This window comes from Elgaria multicarinata, chromosome 2 (assembly GCF_023053635.1).
Source record: "Elgaria multicarinata webbii isolate HBS135686 ecotype San Diego chromosome 2, rElgMul1.1.pri, whole genome shotgun sequence".
Lineage (NCBI taxonomy): Eukaryota > Metazoa > Chordata > Lepidosauria > Squamata > Anguidae > Elgaria > Elgaria multicarinata.
The window spans coordinates 134580673-134598428 of NC_086172.1; the positions used below are offsets into that span (position 1 = coordinate 134580673).

Here is a 17756-nt window from a genome sequence, read left to right on the forward strand (position 1 = left end):
AACCTCAATTCCTCTTCCTGAACAGCTTTTAAAAAAAGTGTGTGTGTGGGGGGGGGAGCTCCAGCAACAGAGACCTCCAGAAAATGTCCTTAGGTATTAAAATCAGAGCAAATTTGATAGAGAAATTATATTCCATCTCAGTAGTTCATATAGTGATGGTATGTTGAACACAATCATGAAGCACTTCATCCTATACTGTGTTGGATGACATAGCTGCCTTATATTTTTCATATTTGCAAAAGGGATGCTGCAAGTATTTTCAGCTCTGCAGAAATCAAAGTAGGAATAATTAATCAGCTGAATGAATGTTTGTTGTATTAAGAAGCAATATGCAACACTGCACATTTACAATCACTGAATTCCAGTTTCTAAAACAACTGATATGTTATTAATAGCATGGATTATATGAGGAAGCTTATCATATCCTGCCGTTATGAAAGTTGATTCAATAACAATGATCTGTGTAAATTTTGCACATATTACAAAATTATGGGCCGTATCCAACGGGCCTCTGCACTTACGCAATTGACGCAGCACTAGCATAAGCAAACTGTAATGCAACACACCAGAAAATCCATTGCACCAGCTTATTAGCATTATGCTAGACACTGCTAACACTAGTGCTACATCATTTCTGTAAATGCGTAATATTGCCCTATATATTTAAACTAAAAATGTAAAATATTGTTATACCTCATTGGTTATTGCAAACTAGCAAATTGACAGGAATGATCCGTAACCACTCTGAACACTATTTGAATTTGTATTTGAAAAATAAATATACATATGACAAATCATACAAAGCATCTTTTAAAAGTTACCACAATTTTCTGTTTATGCGCATTTAAAACACATAATTAAAATTTTGTATGTCTTTTGGGGGAGCAATGAAACTGTTGAAATAAGAACAATGTAAATACTAAATAGAACTTCATAATCATTTAACTAAGTTTGAGTTCATTTAAAAATCAGTCTTTAATAGCAAAAAACTATCAAAATAAGGAATATTATAGTACAATACATTTTTATTAAACAAAGCATTTGCATCTGTAATATGTTAAATATATTTACATTACTAATTCTAATTTTTAATTTTGTGAATTAAAATAGAAGTTTATTTTAACTGTTTACAATTGTGTTTGAAACAAGGACTTCTATGGTGGGACGTAGGGTTGCCATATTCTGAATCCACAAAACCAGGACAATTTTATTTTGTTTAAAATCGCCAGATTGACGCATCTTTTTCTCAGCTTCTGATGAGCAGACGACTCAAGGCACTATTTTGGAGTTCAAAATTTGTCCGGCCGGCTAGACCAGGAATCTGGGATTCTTGACCGACCGGTCATGACATTTTGGAATTGCCTAGAATCCACAACATTCCTGGTTTTCTGGGACATATGGCAACCCTAGTGTCGTTGCACAGTTTTTGCAGATAACTGCTCTGTGACTTTCAAACATACAGCATACTGATAATTGTTATTAAAAGTTATAATAAAATAATATCCATACAACTCTGTTCCAGTGCAACTGGCATAGCCATGGCAGCACAAACGAAGTCTGAAAGTGATTGCCAGAAGCTATGCAAATATTCAACAGGAACTGCCATCACCCAACATATGCAATGAAAGTTGGGTGATACAGAAGCAAAGGAAATTGACTTAAATACCCCCACAATTATTGATAGATTCAAGGGTAAGAAATAGGCAGGATTATGCACAGATAAACACTTTCTATTCCTAAAATGTTGATTGCTCTTTCACATAGCTAGCAAGCAACCATGTGAACCAATGCAAAATGAACTCCCAACCAAAATATGACCATTTGCTGAGCTTCAACTGAGGCCTCTGAATTGGAGAGATAAAACTACATAAAATCTTCTGTTAATACTACTAAGGGCAGTATTCAACACAAGCAGGTTGCCAGCACCAATCGCTTTGCACTAGAGGGAATAATTGCTAGTACAATGGGATGCTAGCAGAATGTAGCTTAAACTAGCATTTTTGGGATGGGACAAGACGGTAGAAATCCTTTCCACAGGCTCTGCTAAATTGTCCATTCTGGAAGTGCTAATTAGGGCTAGCTTCCAGTTGTGTTACCAAGCACTAGTTTCCTGTTGTGCTAGAAGTTGTTCCAGTAACCACAAGGACAGTGTTCAATAATGTACTAATCTTAGCTTTTCCGTCACAGTTTCAGTGTTTGGGTGCCTATTCTGAGATTTTTGCCTCATTCATCTTACCCATACTGAGGTAAGTCCCTTTCATTAAAATGGGAGAAAATAAAAACGCAGGCATAGAAAACAATGAATTTGACCAAAGCCACATAGTTCTTTTCATGGCAAAACAGGAATACGAACTCAGCACATTTTCCCCAAATTCCACACGTGAAAATTCAGCAAAAAATCTCTACCAGTTCATGTGAAAAAGCAACTATTGATAAGTTTCCAATCTCTCTTCACAACTATTAACTAGTAGTGCATATCTAGTGTTTGGATCTCCTTTCAACTCCTTTTTGTCAACTGCCCAGAGAGCTTCGGCTATTGGGCGGTATAGAAATGCAATAAATAAATAAATAAATAAATAAATCTGCTGTAGAAAGATCAGCTGGATCCAAAGCCCCCTCATTCCAATACAGCTCCAGAAAGGCCAAGAAGTATACCAGCCTAGGAGCTGACATATTTATTTCTCCTCCCGTTGAAACTATCCATTCAAAGAAAAAGAAAGAAAGAAACAACTGGGTGCTTTTTTAAAAAAAGGAAGAGAGCCTTACCCCCCCTTTTTTTTCTGGGCCTAGGAAGTGTCCATTCCTCAGGCACAGACTCTCCCTCACTCCCCTTAGAACAGCTCTGCCAAAATGAATTATCTTGCCTGATCTCCAGAGTGGGCAGGCAGCATGTCAAATCTGGTTAAACATGGACTGTGGCTAGCCTGCTTGACCATAACATGCAATAACAGTAAGAAAACACATTTTTAAAGAAAGAGGCCAGTTTCAAACAAAACAAAGAATTTTGTGAATTGACAGTACACATCACACAACAGGTGTTCACAAGCAATCCAAAATCAAGTTGTGCTGTTTTAAACACACACACACAGGTTATTTAGGAATATATTCTTGCAGTCACTGATTATAATTGTAATACAACTTTTGACAGCCAATTTCCCCTTCATTTTTAACACTGTTGTGCTCGAATGCAATAAAGCATGTTACATGTTGTTGCATAACATTTCTTTAAAGTAATGAGGGAAAATAATCATTTCGTAGCTATTCCCTACCTCAGTTGTTTGCCAACTGAGAAATCTCCAATCCCAGCAATATCAATTAGCAGATCAAAGGACTGTAGAAACTATATAAATCCTAGTCAAACTAAAATAGTTTTTGTTGGTAAGTAGCTTTTATGGGCAACTTGTTTTTCAGTGCCCTAGGCAAATGCTTAACTGAACTTATTTTTGCAAAGCCTCCACTACCTGACATTGGCTTGTTAACTATGCAGAATTTTCCCTATTACCATAGCAACTCTGTATGAGCGCTTAAAGGTACGTGTGCACATTTTTCAAAAAGATGTTTAAAGCTTTACCTTATGATAGTAAGGTAAAGAAACAACATATTTGAGTTCAGAGTAGTTTAACCACTACAGGGGATGTAATCTAATTTGCGTTATGTTCAACTTTTAAGATACTCTTTCCTCCCTATAAATGATATTCAGTTTCAGGGACAGTAGAGATTAAATAATTAATATGCCCCCCCAATACTGCAGGCTATTTTTTTAAAACAATACTAAGTACTTCAAGCTCCTCTCATTTTCTACTGAATGTAACTGTGCTCAGCAGCTTTTAAATGCACATAAGATGCATAATTCACTCCAATATTCTGGTTCCTCCAATTCAACATGTCAAATATAAAGAATGTCTCTGAGCATAACCTTGGCAATAGTGGGCATAATCCTGCCAAAATTAAGCATGTTCAAGTCCCAATGTATTTAATGGGTGAAATTTAAGTACCGAGCATTAAACATGTGATGAAGGCTGTTCCAGTGCTCTGGAACGCTCTTATTTATTTATTACATTTCTATACCGCAAATAGCTGAAGCTCTCTGGGCGGATCACAAAAATTAAAACCATAGTAAGACAACCAACAGGTTAAAAGCACAAATACAAAATACAATATAAAAAGCACAACCAGAATAAAAACCACGCAGCAAAATTGGTGTAAAATTAAAATACAGAGTTAAAACAGTAAAATTTAAATTTAAGTTTAAATTAAGTGTTAAAATACTGAGAGAATAAAAAGGTCTTCAACTGGTGACGAAAGGAGTACAGTGTAGGCGCCAGGCGGACAGCTCTGGGGAGCTCATTCCACAGCCATGGTGCCACAGTGGAGAAAGCCCTCCTTCTAGTAGCCACCTGCCTCACTTCCTTTGGCAGGGGCTCACGGAGAAGGGCCCCTGTAGATGATCTTAAGGTCCGGGCAGGTACATATGGGAGGAGGCGTTCCCAGGGAAGCTAGACTGGCTCCCTCCTTGATGTGCTTTTGGAATCAGGCAAAAACTTCTTTGTTCCGGCAGGCCTTTGGCGAATAATCTGGGCCTCCGTCTATGTTAAGGACTTGTAAAATTGTCATGTATTTTAAATGTTTAATGTTTTAATATTGTAACATATTTAATATATTTTTAACTTTTGTATGTTTCTTTTCATAGATTTTAAAATGCATTTATTTTAATTTTTCTAAGGCCTCCTTGAGGCCCAGTATTGGGCAAAAGGTGGGATACAAATAAATATAACAACAACAACATAATTTTATTGGATCTTGGAAGTGCACTGTGCCTCCCCCTTTGACATTTAGCTAGATGGCCATTTTTGTCCAGCTAGCTCAGGTGTCAGAGAGGAGGCTGGGGAGGCCTTGGGATATGATGTAAGCCACCTCCTCCTCTCCCAGCAGCATGCACCCTTTCCTCATCCCTCCGAGGTCGCCTTTGTGATGTTGGAGAGGCAGCTGTCGCTCTTCTCTCTGCACCAGCTGCGAGGGGAGCTGGGACTCCTTGGTCTGAGATTAAAGCCCTGTCTCTGGCCTCAACTCTAGGAATCAAAAAAATCCCATTGCCCCCAGATGTGGCTTGGGACCATAGGATTACTCTCTAAAACTCTCTCATTGAAATCAGCCAAACCTTTGCTAGAAAAGGCCAACAGTATGTTTTATTATTTTTGTAAATTAGGTTCAGCAGAAGCTGCAATATGGTTCCAGTGGAACATTCAGCAACAGTTTTCAAGATTACCAATAATACTGGGGGCCATATATGTTTAGAGAACTACTGAGGATATATAACAGTAAGTTGCAAAAGAAGACCACAAAGGACCACAAAAGAAGACCACAAATGATGTGCAGTTAGATAATGTGAATATTCAATGAATAAAATACAGATTGATGTAATAAATTCTTCAAAACGTGTGAAGTACTACAACAACTTCTACTAACCTGCAAATAAATATGGGGTGGGGGAGGGAGGTACAGGGACCTCAAAAGGAACAGTATGGCAAAAAAATTGCTTTCCATTTGCAAAATTATTTTTAGCACACAAAGTTCCAGAAGGCCTGCCTACACAGCTAGAAAGGCATTAGAAGACCAATAAATCGTGACAACTGCCTATGGTACTGATCAGTGACAATTTTTAGAGTGCAAATGCTAAAGCCAACAACACAAGACACCTGAAACTGACAACACTATTACCTTCCTCACTCCCATCCTATATTTTTTACTACAGTTCTTCTTAAAATATAGAAATCTGCAACTAAAATAAATGTTACATTAAATTTACTCAAGAAAAAAAAAGCTGTTCTGAACAGTACCGATGGGATACTGTGGGCCGTTTCTTCATATATAAGTTCATCCCTCGATTAAAAAAAACCCTCAGTGGGATCAAGATAAAGAAGTAGGGGGAAAATGTAATTTATACCTCAATAAAGAACAACCATCATATTTATGGTGGGCAAAAAAGTCATAAGGGCAAAAAAGAAAGGAAGGCCAAGTAGCTTTATTCACCAACACAGTTCCACCAGTAGTTTATAGTATACACAGAGTTTTATTTAAACCAAAGCAGAAAGAGGTATCTTCCTTAAGTATGTCTCTTTCTATCCTATAAACAAAATAAGAGCCTAAATGAAAGTGTTTGTACAAGTAATCTTACTAGTGAGTGCCCCAGTTAGGTACAGTGTCAACCTACTGTACCAAGATCTGGAACAAGCGTCTTTAATTCCTTTTAATGGACCAGAATGTTTTCAACACTTTGGGTTGTAGACTAGCCACTGGTAGCAGATAGAATTCGTCCTCCCTCTGCAGGGCTCCCAAGCTAGCAAAATACACATTTCTGGTAGATAGAAGTATACTTCCCCCCCCCCCGTGCCCCCCCCCAATGTGCTCTAGAGGGCCCCTAAGTTCTCCAGAGCGTATTTCATGTTGTGAGGAGAGGGGTTGCATGAGAGATTTGGGGAAGGTAAACTCCAGTTGCACATGTGGGTGTCTGCTCACGTCACATTGGATTTAGCTCTTTGGTCTGTTCAAACTATTCCCCAAACATTTGGAACATTAATACTTTTAATACTAATGAACAGTCAACATCTGTCTGACATACGATTTTTATGGCAATATCATGTTGCTAACATTTATATTCTGTCCTTGTTCGAAGTAGTTCAGAACAACATATATGGTTCCACGACCTTTTAACCTAACTGTTCCTGTGTAGGTAGGTTGGGCCTAAACACACCCAGAGAGATTGATGGCTTGCAGCACATACCTATAAACATTTACTCAGAAGTAGGTCCCACTTTATTCAATGTGGCTTATGCATGTGTGTCTCAGATTGTACCTTTAATGGGGATTTAAACCAAATCCAGCACTCTTTTTCACATCACATTTTTATAAAAATGTGGAGTGTTAGGTTATGGTTAAATTGGTATAACCCACTTCAGGCCCCTATGAAGCTATTTGAAAGAAGCTGACAAACATCCACATAATTGACTCTACACAAAGATTTGATGGTGACCTTCTGAAACAGCTCAAGCAAATAAAGGCCAAGCAGTCACACAAAAAGAAAAGGAAAGAGGAGGAGAAGAACACAAGGCAGCCTTCCCCAACCCGGTACCTTCCAGATGTGTTGGACTATCAAATTTGTAGGTCATTGGTGTCTGGGATTCTTCCAACATTAGATGTTCCCACAACCTGGAGTAAGCAGCTCAATGGCATCTGGTTATTTCTACATACTGAATACAATCACAGAATGCTGTATGGTGGTTTTAATTTTGTTTAATGTTTCATCCTGTTGATATTTGGAATTTAAGTTCTTGTCACATCTACCCTAAATGTCCACTTACAATGGCCACAATCCAGTACAGAATTATGTACACTTAAGCCCCATTGAAATCCAATGGGTTGAAGCCAATGTTTATAACCACTTACGCCACTCATACTTTTTTAGATACAGCAATTTACATCCTGAATATCTTTCTATTAATTTAAGAAACAATCTTGTCTTCAAGACAATTTTCTTTCCCTTGGCATTTTCAGCCATCTCAATGCTAATTTTTTACCCTTTCCCACTTCAGTTTTCATGTCCTTTTTCTTCAGATACCATTTCCCTGCTCGTCTTCTCCTAATGAATTGTCTCTCTGTTTGCTATTTTGCATTTGCAATTCACTGGGTAAAGCTCTTTTGGCAAACTATTGTGCTCCTCATCCAGCATTAGTTGCACTAAAACAGTAGAAACCATACATGCTTGAGACTCCCCTAACGCACACTCCTTCAATTCTTTAATTTTCCCCCTCAAACGATACAATTTAAATAATTGCAAAAAAGTTTTTTAAAAATATTGTTTATACCTGTTGCAGTTATTAACTGTATTACACTAATGTATCCTTCTACTATATATGATGCATATGAAAGGTCAATGTGCATATATATAAATATGTCTCACATATTTACGTATATGATGACATTAAAAGGAACCCACATATTATTAGTTTTAAATCTACACCCATTATTTTTCAATTAATTAAAAGTTAATATATCTCAAAACAGTTTCCAATATAAAATCATGATAAAATACAATAAAACCAATCATTAAACAATAAAACAATGATACAACAGTAAAGTCTCAATTTAAATAATTAGGAGTGAGTGACAATACTAGCTGTCAGGGAAATGCCTGGGCAAACAAGTGTATCTTCTGTTGCCTGTGGAAACACTCTAGGAGCCCTGCCTGATCTCAATGGGGAGATCATTCTACATGGTGGATGGACAATTGAGAAGACCCTCCTCTGCACCACAGCCAAATGAGCTTCAGTAGGCCATGGTATGGTCAGCAAGCCTTCCCCCTCAGAATGAAAAGACCAAGGCAGCCTACATGAAAGAAGGTGGTATCTCAGATAACCTGGTCCTGAGGTGTTTAGGGCTTAGTAAACCAGGAATAAGACTCTGAACATGGGTTGGTAGCTAATTGGCAGCCAGAGTAGAGCTATCAGTACAGGAGTCACATGTGCAGTGTAAGATGCTCCACTGAGCAATCTAGCCATCACATTTAGTACTAGCTGCAGCTTACCAACCAATCTCAAGGGCAGCTCCACATAAAGTCAACTGTAATAGTCTAACTTTGAGGTTACCAATGCATGGATCCCTGTGGCCAGGCTATCCCTGTCCAGGAATGGCTGTAGCTATTGTACCAGCATAAACTGGTAATAGCTTTCTTTGCCACTAGGGCCACTTGGGCCTCAAGACAGATGAATCCGGGAGCACTTAAGACAACATACCTTTTCCTATAGTGGAAGTGCACCCCACCTAGGACAGGTAAATTATCCAGCTCCTGGACCTGTGAACCACCCACTCTCTGAGCCTCCATCTTACCAGAATTCTGTTTCCTCATCCAGCCCACCATTGTATCCAAGCACTGGCCCAGGTCATGCACGTCCTCACATGACTTAGATGTAACAAATAGAAGCTGGGTGTCATCTGCATATTAATAACACCTTGCCCCAAATCCCCTAATGCCCATAGACAACGGCTTCATATAGATGTTGAACAGCACTAGTGGCAGGATTGTGCCCTCTGGCACAAAACAGCAAAATTGCCATGGGACCAAGACACAATCCCCCAATGCCACTCTTTGGAACTGACCCCACAGGTAGGAACAGAACCACTACAATACAGTGCCCCCTAAACAAACCTTACGGACTTGGTCCAGAATACAGTAGTTTATGGTATCAAAAGCTGCTGAGAGATCAAAAAGGAGCAATAACATTGCATTCCCCCTGTCTCTTTCCCAATAAAGATCATCCATGAGGGCAACCAAGGCAGATTCTGTCCCAAAATGAGGCCTGAACACAGCTTGAAATGTGTCCAGATACACTGTTTTTTCCAAGAGCCTCTACGACTGTGGTGCCATCACCACCCTCTCAAACACCCTACCCAAAAAAGGGGTATTTATTACCAGACTGTAGGGGTTATAAACCTCTGGGTTCAGGGAGGGCTTTTTCAGGAGTGGTCCCACAATTTCTTCAAAGGTGTCTGGCACCACTCCCTCACATAAACATGCATTCATCACTCCGTGGAACCACCTGGTCAGACCTCCTTGGCTAGGCTGAACATACCACTAAGGACAAGAGTCAAGTGGGCATGTGGTTGGCCTCATCCCTGCAAATGTCTTGCCCACATCATTGGGCCTAAATGACTGAAATTGATCCCACAAAACTGGGTGAATTGATGCGCTGGACACCTCAACAAGAAACACTGGTGTTCAGATCACTATGAAGAGAAGCAATTTTGCCCTCAAAGTGCCCAACAAATTTGCCAGAGAAAGGCTTTGAGGGTATCAACATACTATTTGTTAGTGCAGATGACACTAAGACTCATACCACTTGAAAAAGTCCTACTGAATGGCTACTTGGGTCAGCAATGTAAGCCTTCTTCACTGACTTCACTGTCACACAGTAGGCATGATTATGTGCTCTCACGTGTATTGAAATGAGAATCAATGTTTTAGTATGGAAAATTAAATACATAAAAGGAGTGATGAAAATGATGAAAAAAGCATAAGTTTCTTTCAATATAGGGATAGACAATAAAGCTATTGCTTCATATAAATTATATTTTCAATTCCAATGTAATTTCATCATCAGTTTGGCTTCTGTGAAATCACAAAACTGATTTCATTACAAACACAAACTAAGCACTTTTTATTGTTGTTATAATAGCTGAAGCATAATGTCAAGAAGAAGAAATATTGGGTAGTCAATGTGAGAATGCAGTCTGCAAAGCTGAATTAGTCCCACTTCAAATAAATACATGATCCCAAAAGTAGTCCTCATAGCAAGCCTCTTATTTGATTGATTTATCCTCAGAGCCTTAAGACTGCTCCATTCCTTGCCCACTCCTCTCACCACAACTATTCAAATACAGGATCTTGGACCGTGCATAATAGAACCAGCTTTCTAGCAAGTTTCTTTTTGCAGGGTGAGGGAGAAACCCTACATTCAAATGAATGTAGGACTTGCGTGTTCACTAGCTGCCTTCTATCCATGAGAGTGACCAAGGCCTGCATCTAGGTTCACCCAGGATAGAATTCCAAGGGCAAAGTAATCTCTCAACAATCTCAAAAAGTGGCACCACAGGTGGTGGAATAACTTCTGATATAATGCTTTGGTATAACTGTTTTTAGGAATAATGTCTGGATTAAAATTACTTTTAGCATAGATGAAAACATATGTGCATTTTAAAATTATCTTTAGTTTTAAAATGTATGACTGCCTTGCAAATGGCGTACATACGGTATCTACACACACAAACTGCAGGTAGCCTGAGTACCAAGGAAATTCATCAAGCGTACCTGGATCTGCATGAGTTTCGGCTATTGGGTGGTATAAAAATCCAATAATTAAATAAATAAAATCTCACAGTATGTAGTAGCTTTCCCTAAAATACTCAATAATGTTCAAAAGGTCTGAAGGATTGCCGTCAGTTCTCCTACTGAATCAATATATATATATATATATATATATATGAAAAAAACACAATAAAATAGTGTCACTTTAACTTTAAAATGAAAAAGTATCCAAAATTGATTTGTAGCATCAAATTAAAATATACTGCATTGGTTTCTAATGAATGTAGTGATAATACACTCATTTTTTTTTAAAAAAAAATCCCAGTTCTTTCACCATCCAAACCAAGCAACTGAAAAAATGTACAGCTATCCAGAGCCTGAGACATTAAAAAAAAAAACCCTATGCGAACTTGAAAGTGATTACTAATGATGTGCAGTTCTGCATAATGCATAATATTGTTAAACCATAAACACTTTTTCTGAAAGAGTAAAAGGCTGACACATGACCTAGTGGTTTTCTGTTGCGCTAAAAAAGCAAAAAGCTGTGAAAATTGAGCTGTGTAAAAGCATATATATATATATATATATATATATATATTCTAGTCAAGTTTACAGCTTCTTCAAGGATAACAATACGTTAACAAGAAATATATATATAATAAGCCAAACTCTGTACATTGCCTTTTGCATATGCTCATATTGCATATTAATTGAGACCAAGCTATTCTGAATTGTGTCCAGAGTCTTTCATTTCGTCCACTGTTAGATCTACATTTCAATGACAATTTTTGTACAATAACAGGAATATAAGGAGCTTTTCAAAGTTAAAACTGATCTTAACTAGAATTATTGGTTGCTACGTTTTAGTAAAAGGCTATCTTTTAAACATTGATGGTGTTAGTAAGAGTAGCAGCAGCTATGCACTGTATTTTTTACTGTATCAAGCTCATAAAAATCAAACTAAAAAAATAAATCCAAGCAAATCCACACAAAGCATGGAAGTATCGAGAAATTCAGAATATGACTACAGACATACTGATGACACATGAAGGGGAAAATCTGCAAGAATGGAGAGAGATGTTCTAGCATGTTCTTCTGATGATATTCCTGTACATTGAGAGTACACTAGCAGAACGAATAAGTCATTGACAAAAACCAATGTGAACAACAAGAACATTTTTTTATATCATAATCATGGGTTGGATCCAAGATCTGCCTTCTGTGAGAAAAAAGGCCTCTGCTTGTGTAAAGTCCCTCTGCCTGATTTTTGGGGATCCCCTCTTCCCCACAACACAGCTTACTACATTTAGCAGGGTGTCCTGACCCTTTGTGTGGCATTTTTAGGGGCTGCTGTGGGAAGGAGGGGGCAGGGAAGTCCACTTCAGCTAGCGCATTTGATCCAGTATAAATCTGGATCCAACCTTAGATATTTTTCAGCATTTTCCCATCCTGACATTTGAAGACTGTACGGGAAACATTCATTCCTAATTCCTATAACACTGCAGCTTCTCTAAAAAGCACCATCCATTGGTTTTTGTTCAAATATTTCTTATCAGGTGGCACATAAACACAGATAAACATACACTAACAAAGGGAACTACCAGATTCATTCTGCTTTTGTGACTAATCATAGGAATGCATTTAGTTAATTTCACATTGACCAATTTTAAAATGTTTAATGTAAGTTAACTATAGTGGCTCCTTTCCTTTAAAATACAGTATCTAATAGATTAACATCTCCTCAATTAAAGGAGGAAAAAAACACACAGTGCAAGCATCAGCAAAGGGGTTCAAAACTGCACAAGGAAACAGGGCAAAGCATTTTGCTCCTTTTTCAGTGATAGCAATGTTTACGTCTTAAGCTGCTTTCATCTAATCTTTTGTTGTTGTTTTATAACTATTGCTAGTCTGCGATATGCCAAATTACAAAAATGTAATTTTTGTTACTAGAAGATTCTACATATAAAAGAAAAGAGCCCTTAGTGACACTACTGCTTCTCTCGGATATATTCTTTACTTTCATCTTTTCAAAGCACACGACTTGCCATACATTGGATGGTAAGATGGTGCTTCTACACATAACCTGACACAAACCAGTGTCATTCTTAATAGACCAGGGCTAATCTGAAAGTTCTTCCATGTAGACACAGTGTACTGCACTGTGAATGGCCAGCCAGGTATTTTATGAATGGAATGGATCACGTGCTCCCAGCACTTCCCCGAGCTGATATTTCCCACATAGCAGTGTCAACAAGCAGAGAACAGCATTTTTCGACATAAGAATTCAGAAAACCTTGAACGTTGGACCTACTAGACTCTTCCTACTGTCATGGAAAAATTCCCACTCCCTGCAAGGCAGACCAAGCAAAATGTCAAAGGTGGCGTAGGTTTAATTATTTTTTTTTATGAATGAAGACTGTGGTATGCAAATTAGAGCGATTCACAAAAAAGAAAATATGGCGGCTGCTTCCCTTTCGGTTCCACGGGTACTGCAGCACTTCACCTTATCAACTAGCTCAGCGCAATGTTTTGTACTTTCCCTACTGCAATTCAGGATTTGTCCCTGTTATATTATATCAACCTACCCATTCATTAAAAAAAAAAGCCATTCATTAAAACAGAAGCAGAAGCTTGTTTCTTTACTGATCCTTCTTAAGGAATTAAGGTTTTATTTGGAGGAATGTATGCAAGTGACAAGTGTCTCCTTCCCCACCCAAACCAGAAATTGTGCTTACAGTTCAAGTTGTAGACGTGGAAAAAATAATAACTGCCTGCTAGTTCTCCCCAAGAATGCTTTTGCATTATAATTGAGCCACAACTACTTCGAACTATGTTCAAGCAAATGAAATGACTAATTCGCAACTCATTCTGCAGAAAAGAATAACCACTGACAGAGCAGGATGCAGGAGTCACAGGGAATGCCATCGTTTTTCATTCTTTAGAAGAAATGGGAAAGTTTAGGACAATTGACAAGACTAACATGCTTCAGAAAACACACACACACACACACGATTCAAGACTCCATTTTTTCTACAGTTAGTTTGAAGACTAGATCCCTATAGTTGTACAAACGTATGTCCCCTGCGGAATTCATTCAAGACAAGCAAATTAAATATATTAAAATCTTCTCTTCACTTCACCCTCCACTTAAGGGGGGGGGAGTCCTAACAGTTCATTAAAAAAAATTACGCTTTGGGGGAAGGTTTAACACTGTATTTACACTGACTGACTCATCCAATTAAAATTCAGGAGCAGTTTCCTACAGGATGAAGCTCCCACACACTTCTGCCATATGAAACAAGCAGATGAAAATGGACTTTTTCATAACCTAGCATATAGGCCATTGCAAGTCCGACGTGGGGTATGGGGTTCAGTCTCCCCAACACACAGCAAAACAAAACAAAAACCACATATCCTATGACTGCCATAACTTTCCAAAGCCATAAAAGAACCCCGATTCTCACGAGCCTTTGGGGTGTTTACGTATGGAGAAGCACATCGGCGCATTAAAACCCAGAGGTATGGGCCAGCTGTGTAAGCAACCCGAAAAGAAAAAGCTATAGCGCGTCATTAATTGGAGACGACCAAGCCAAAAGGGCCCCCCTCTCCTCCTCCCCACCCCCAATCCCACCAAGCAGAGATGAAAGCGAACTTACTCGTTGTTAGAATTCGCCGTCTCTTCGCTCATTTTTTCCTCACCGTGATCCGATATGGGGATGGAGCAGCACCGACGCAGCCAGGGCGCAGTAGGAGCTCACCAGAAACCTCACCATTGTTAAACCCCAGACCGGCCCCACTTCGCACCCTTCCGCCAGAATAGCCTCGATCCTCGGGGTGCCCAAAAAGAAGCAGCTTGCCAAACCCCCACCCTTCTCCCTTCAGCACGGAAACGGAACGATCTGGGGTGTCCGAGTTGGATTTATTCCTGTTTGGCGACGACGGCGACAACAGCGACAATCCCAGCTCCTCTGGTCTTCTTTCACTTGGAGCAGGGTGGTTGGTGGTGGTGGCGGTGACTAGCCGAGTCTCTCAGCTGCAGCCCGGCTCCCTGGCCGTGTCCTTGTGCTGCAGCTGCACCAAGAATCCACATCTCCCGCTGCTGCAGCAGCAGCTCCTCACACTGGCCTTCGCCTCCTCCCCCCTCCCTCTCCCTCTCCTGCTGCCAGCCCCGGGGCAGGAAGGAAAGAACAGCAAGAGAAATTCCTCCAGACACCAGCAGCGTCCACAGATCCGAAAAAGGGAGCGCGGAAAGAAGAAGAGAAAAAAAACAAGAAAGAACGGAAGAAAGGAAAGGGGGTGGGGGGGAGAGGAGGAGGCGCCTCAGCCTAACCCAGGAGCAAGCAGAGGCAGGACTGAGAGGGGAACTAATTGAGCCCCAGGCAGGCGAGGAAGGAGGAGGAGGGAAGGTGAAAAGGAGAAGGGGGAGTTTTAAAGCAGCCCGGAGGTTAGAAGAGGGAGGGTGGATGCGTCACGGCTGGTGGTGCTTGAGGTGGAGGAAGCAGCAGCCAAGAGGACAAGTAGGAAGAGGAATCGTTTCTCTCCCCCCACAGAGCACGCGAGCAAGTTCAGTAGCAGCCCCACCAGGAGTAGCCGCCACCCCCCTCCTGCGCCTCTCTTTGCCCTCCCTTCTCTTCCTCCCCGCTCCTTGCGGGAAAACTGGGCGGAAGCGTTGACTTCAAGCTCCTTCCGCCGCTAACTCTGGGAGGCGAGGGAAGGAAAGGAGACCGCAGCCTTCGCCAAATGGCCAGTTGGGAAGCCTGGAAATGCTCGGGGTTTCTTTTATTTATTTTGCTCAGAACTTTCCTATAGAAATTATCGATGGTGGCAGCGAGCCTCGCTTTGCTCCCCGCCCGCCTTTCTTCCTCCTCACAAGCAGAGGCCGGAGACACCGCACTTCAAGAAAGTGCCTCGGAGGAACACGGCTGCTGAGGCTTCTTGCCGACTCCGGGTTCTCTCAAGGCAAGAACGAGCCAGCCGCCCTGGGCGCGGCCGCCCCCCCCGCACACCCACTTGTTTAGAGGGGCTCTTGGACCGTTCTCCTTTGGCGGCTACACACACACACACAAATCCCCTCAGGAATTCTCTTAAATTTGCACAGTGAACCCGCCTGGGTTACGGCAACAGCAGCTCTACTGGAGAGACACCCCAGCAGCCCCGTGTCCTCGCCCCCTTGGTACTCTGGCGTGGGCCTCGCTAGCCGCCCTCGGAACTGGCACCAGGCTGCCTTCCAAGTGAACAGTTAAGAGCCGAAGTTGGAGCAAGTTCTGAGAAAGCAGCCCATTCAGACTTATTGCTTGAAACGACGCGCCCCGGCTCTCCTCTGGAGGCCTGGACTAGGATTCTCGCCTTGCCTGGCTTCACTCCCTTGAAGGAAGGCGGGCGGGCGGGAAATAATCCCTATATTTTTCCTCGGCTTCTTAGCCCACCGGTTTCTCTCCAGCGCCTAAGCTTTCGCTATGCAAACGAGTTTCCTGAAAGTAGTCCCCCTTTCTCTCGCTGGTTTTCCCCGAAGTGGTGTCTCACACGCGCACGGCGACCGCGGAGGGATACGTGGAGCTCTGCACAAGCCCACACGCACACGCTCCCTTTCGGAGTGTGCGCACGGGAGGGGGAGGAGTAAGGGATGGGGGAGTGGGCTGGAGAGCCTGCTTGGGAGTGGTGGGGTGCTTTCGTATACGCCTAGAGGGGAAGGGAGGCTGGTCGGGCTGTTAGGAATGCTGGAGTTGGGAGACCGCACGGCGCATGCACTCCGTCCCTCCGCTCTGGTGGCTCTTGTACTCTGCACAGGGAGGCCGGGAGCTGCTTTTCGCACCCTCGGGGCACGAGGCAGGCACACTGGTTTCCCACGCGCACGCTGGATTCTAGAACTCTTGCCTCATGGAATGCCACAGGCGCCGGACAGAAGGCCCTGCGGGGCCCGTAGAGCACTGTGGTTGCGCGGGAAGGATCTCCGCGATCCTCCGGGGGTCTGACTGCTGCTGGAGAAATCGGTAACATTGCCAGCTGTTGTTTTTCGGCGGGAGCTGGTCAGGCATGTTGCAATTACAAATCGTCTCCCTACCCAGTTGGGATTCTCCCGCCCAAGCTGAGCCGTGCATTGCTGCTAGCAGTTTGCACGGGAGTAGCATTCCGCGATGTGTTCCATTCGTCCCTTAATTTTTCTGCTCTCCGCCACCCCCCTTCCCAAGTGTGGCTGCTGTTAAGGTAGGGTGACCATATGAAAAGGAGGACAGGGGTCCTGTATCTTTAACAGTTGCATTGAAAAGGGAATTTCTGCAGGTGTCATTTGTATATATGGAGAACCTTGTGAAATTACCTCTTCACCACACCAGTTAAAGCTGCAGGTGCCCTGCCCTCTTACAAATCTAGTTACTCTAGTATAGTTCCTGCAGCTTTAACTATTGTGATGAAGAGGGAATTTCACCAGGTTCTTCATATATACAAATGACGCCTGCTGAAATTCCTTTTCTATGCAACTGTTAAAGATACAGGAGCCCTGTCCTCCTTTTCATATGGTCACCCTAGAGGCGTTCCTGCCTCGATTCTAGGAGAAGCATGTGGTCGATGCTGCAAGGCTGTGTGAAAGAAGCAGAGTGAATAATGGACACGGAATAACGGGCTCAAGTTAAAGGAAGCCAGATTCCAGCTGGACATCAGGAAAAACTTCCTGACTGTTAGAGCAGTATGACAATAGAATCAGTTACCTAGGGAGGTGGTGGGCTCTCCCACACTAGAGGCATTCAATTATTATTATTATTTATTTATATAGCACCATCAATGTACATGGTGCTGTACAGAGTAAAACAGTAAATAGCAAGACTCTGCCGCATAGGCTTACAATCTAATAAAATCATAGTAAAACAATAAGGAGGGGAAGAGAATGCAAACAGGCACAGGG

General features: G+C 41.5%; 1 protein-coding gene across 1 annotated transcript in view; it reads right to left on the minus strand.

Annotated features, from left to right (window-relative positions):
• The window catches only part of SPRED1 (sprouty related EVH1 domain containing 1), an 83625-nt gene extending 68233 nt beyond the window's left edge, over nt 1-15392 (minus strand). Inside the window, exon 1 of the mRNA XM_063117749.1 lies at nt 14515-15392. Within this exon, the coding sequence (XP_062973819.1) occupies nt 14515-14546 (32 nt within the window). The 5' untranslated portion in view covers nt 14547-15392. The remainder of the gene's footprint in view (nt 1-14514) is intronic.
• Nucleotides 15393-17756: the final 2364 nt, after the last annotated feature.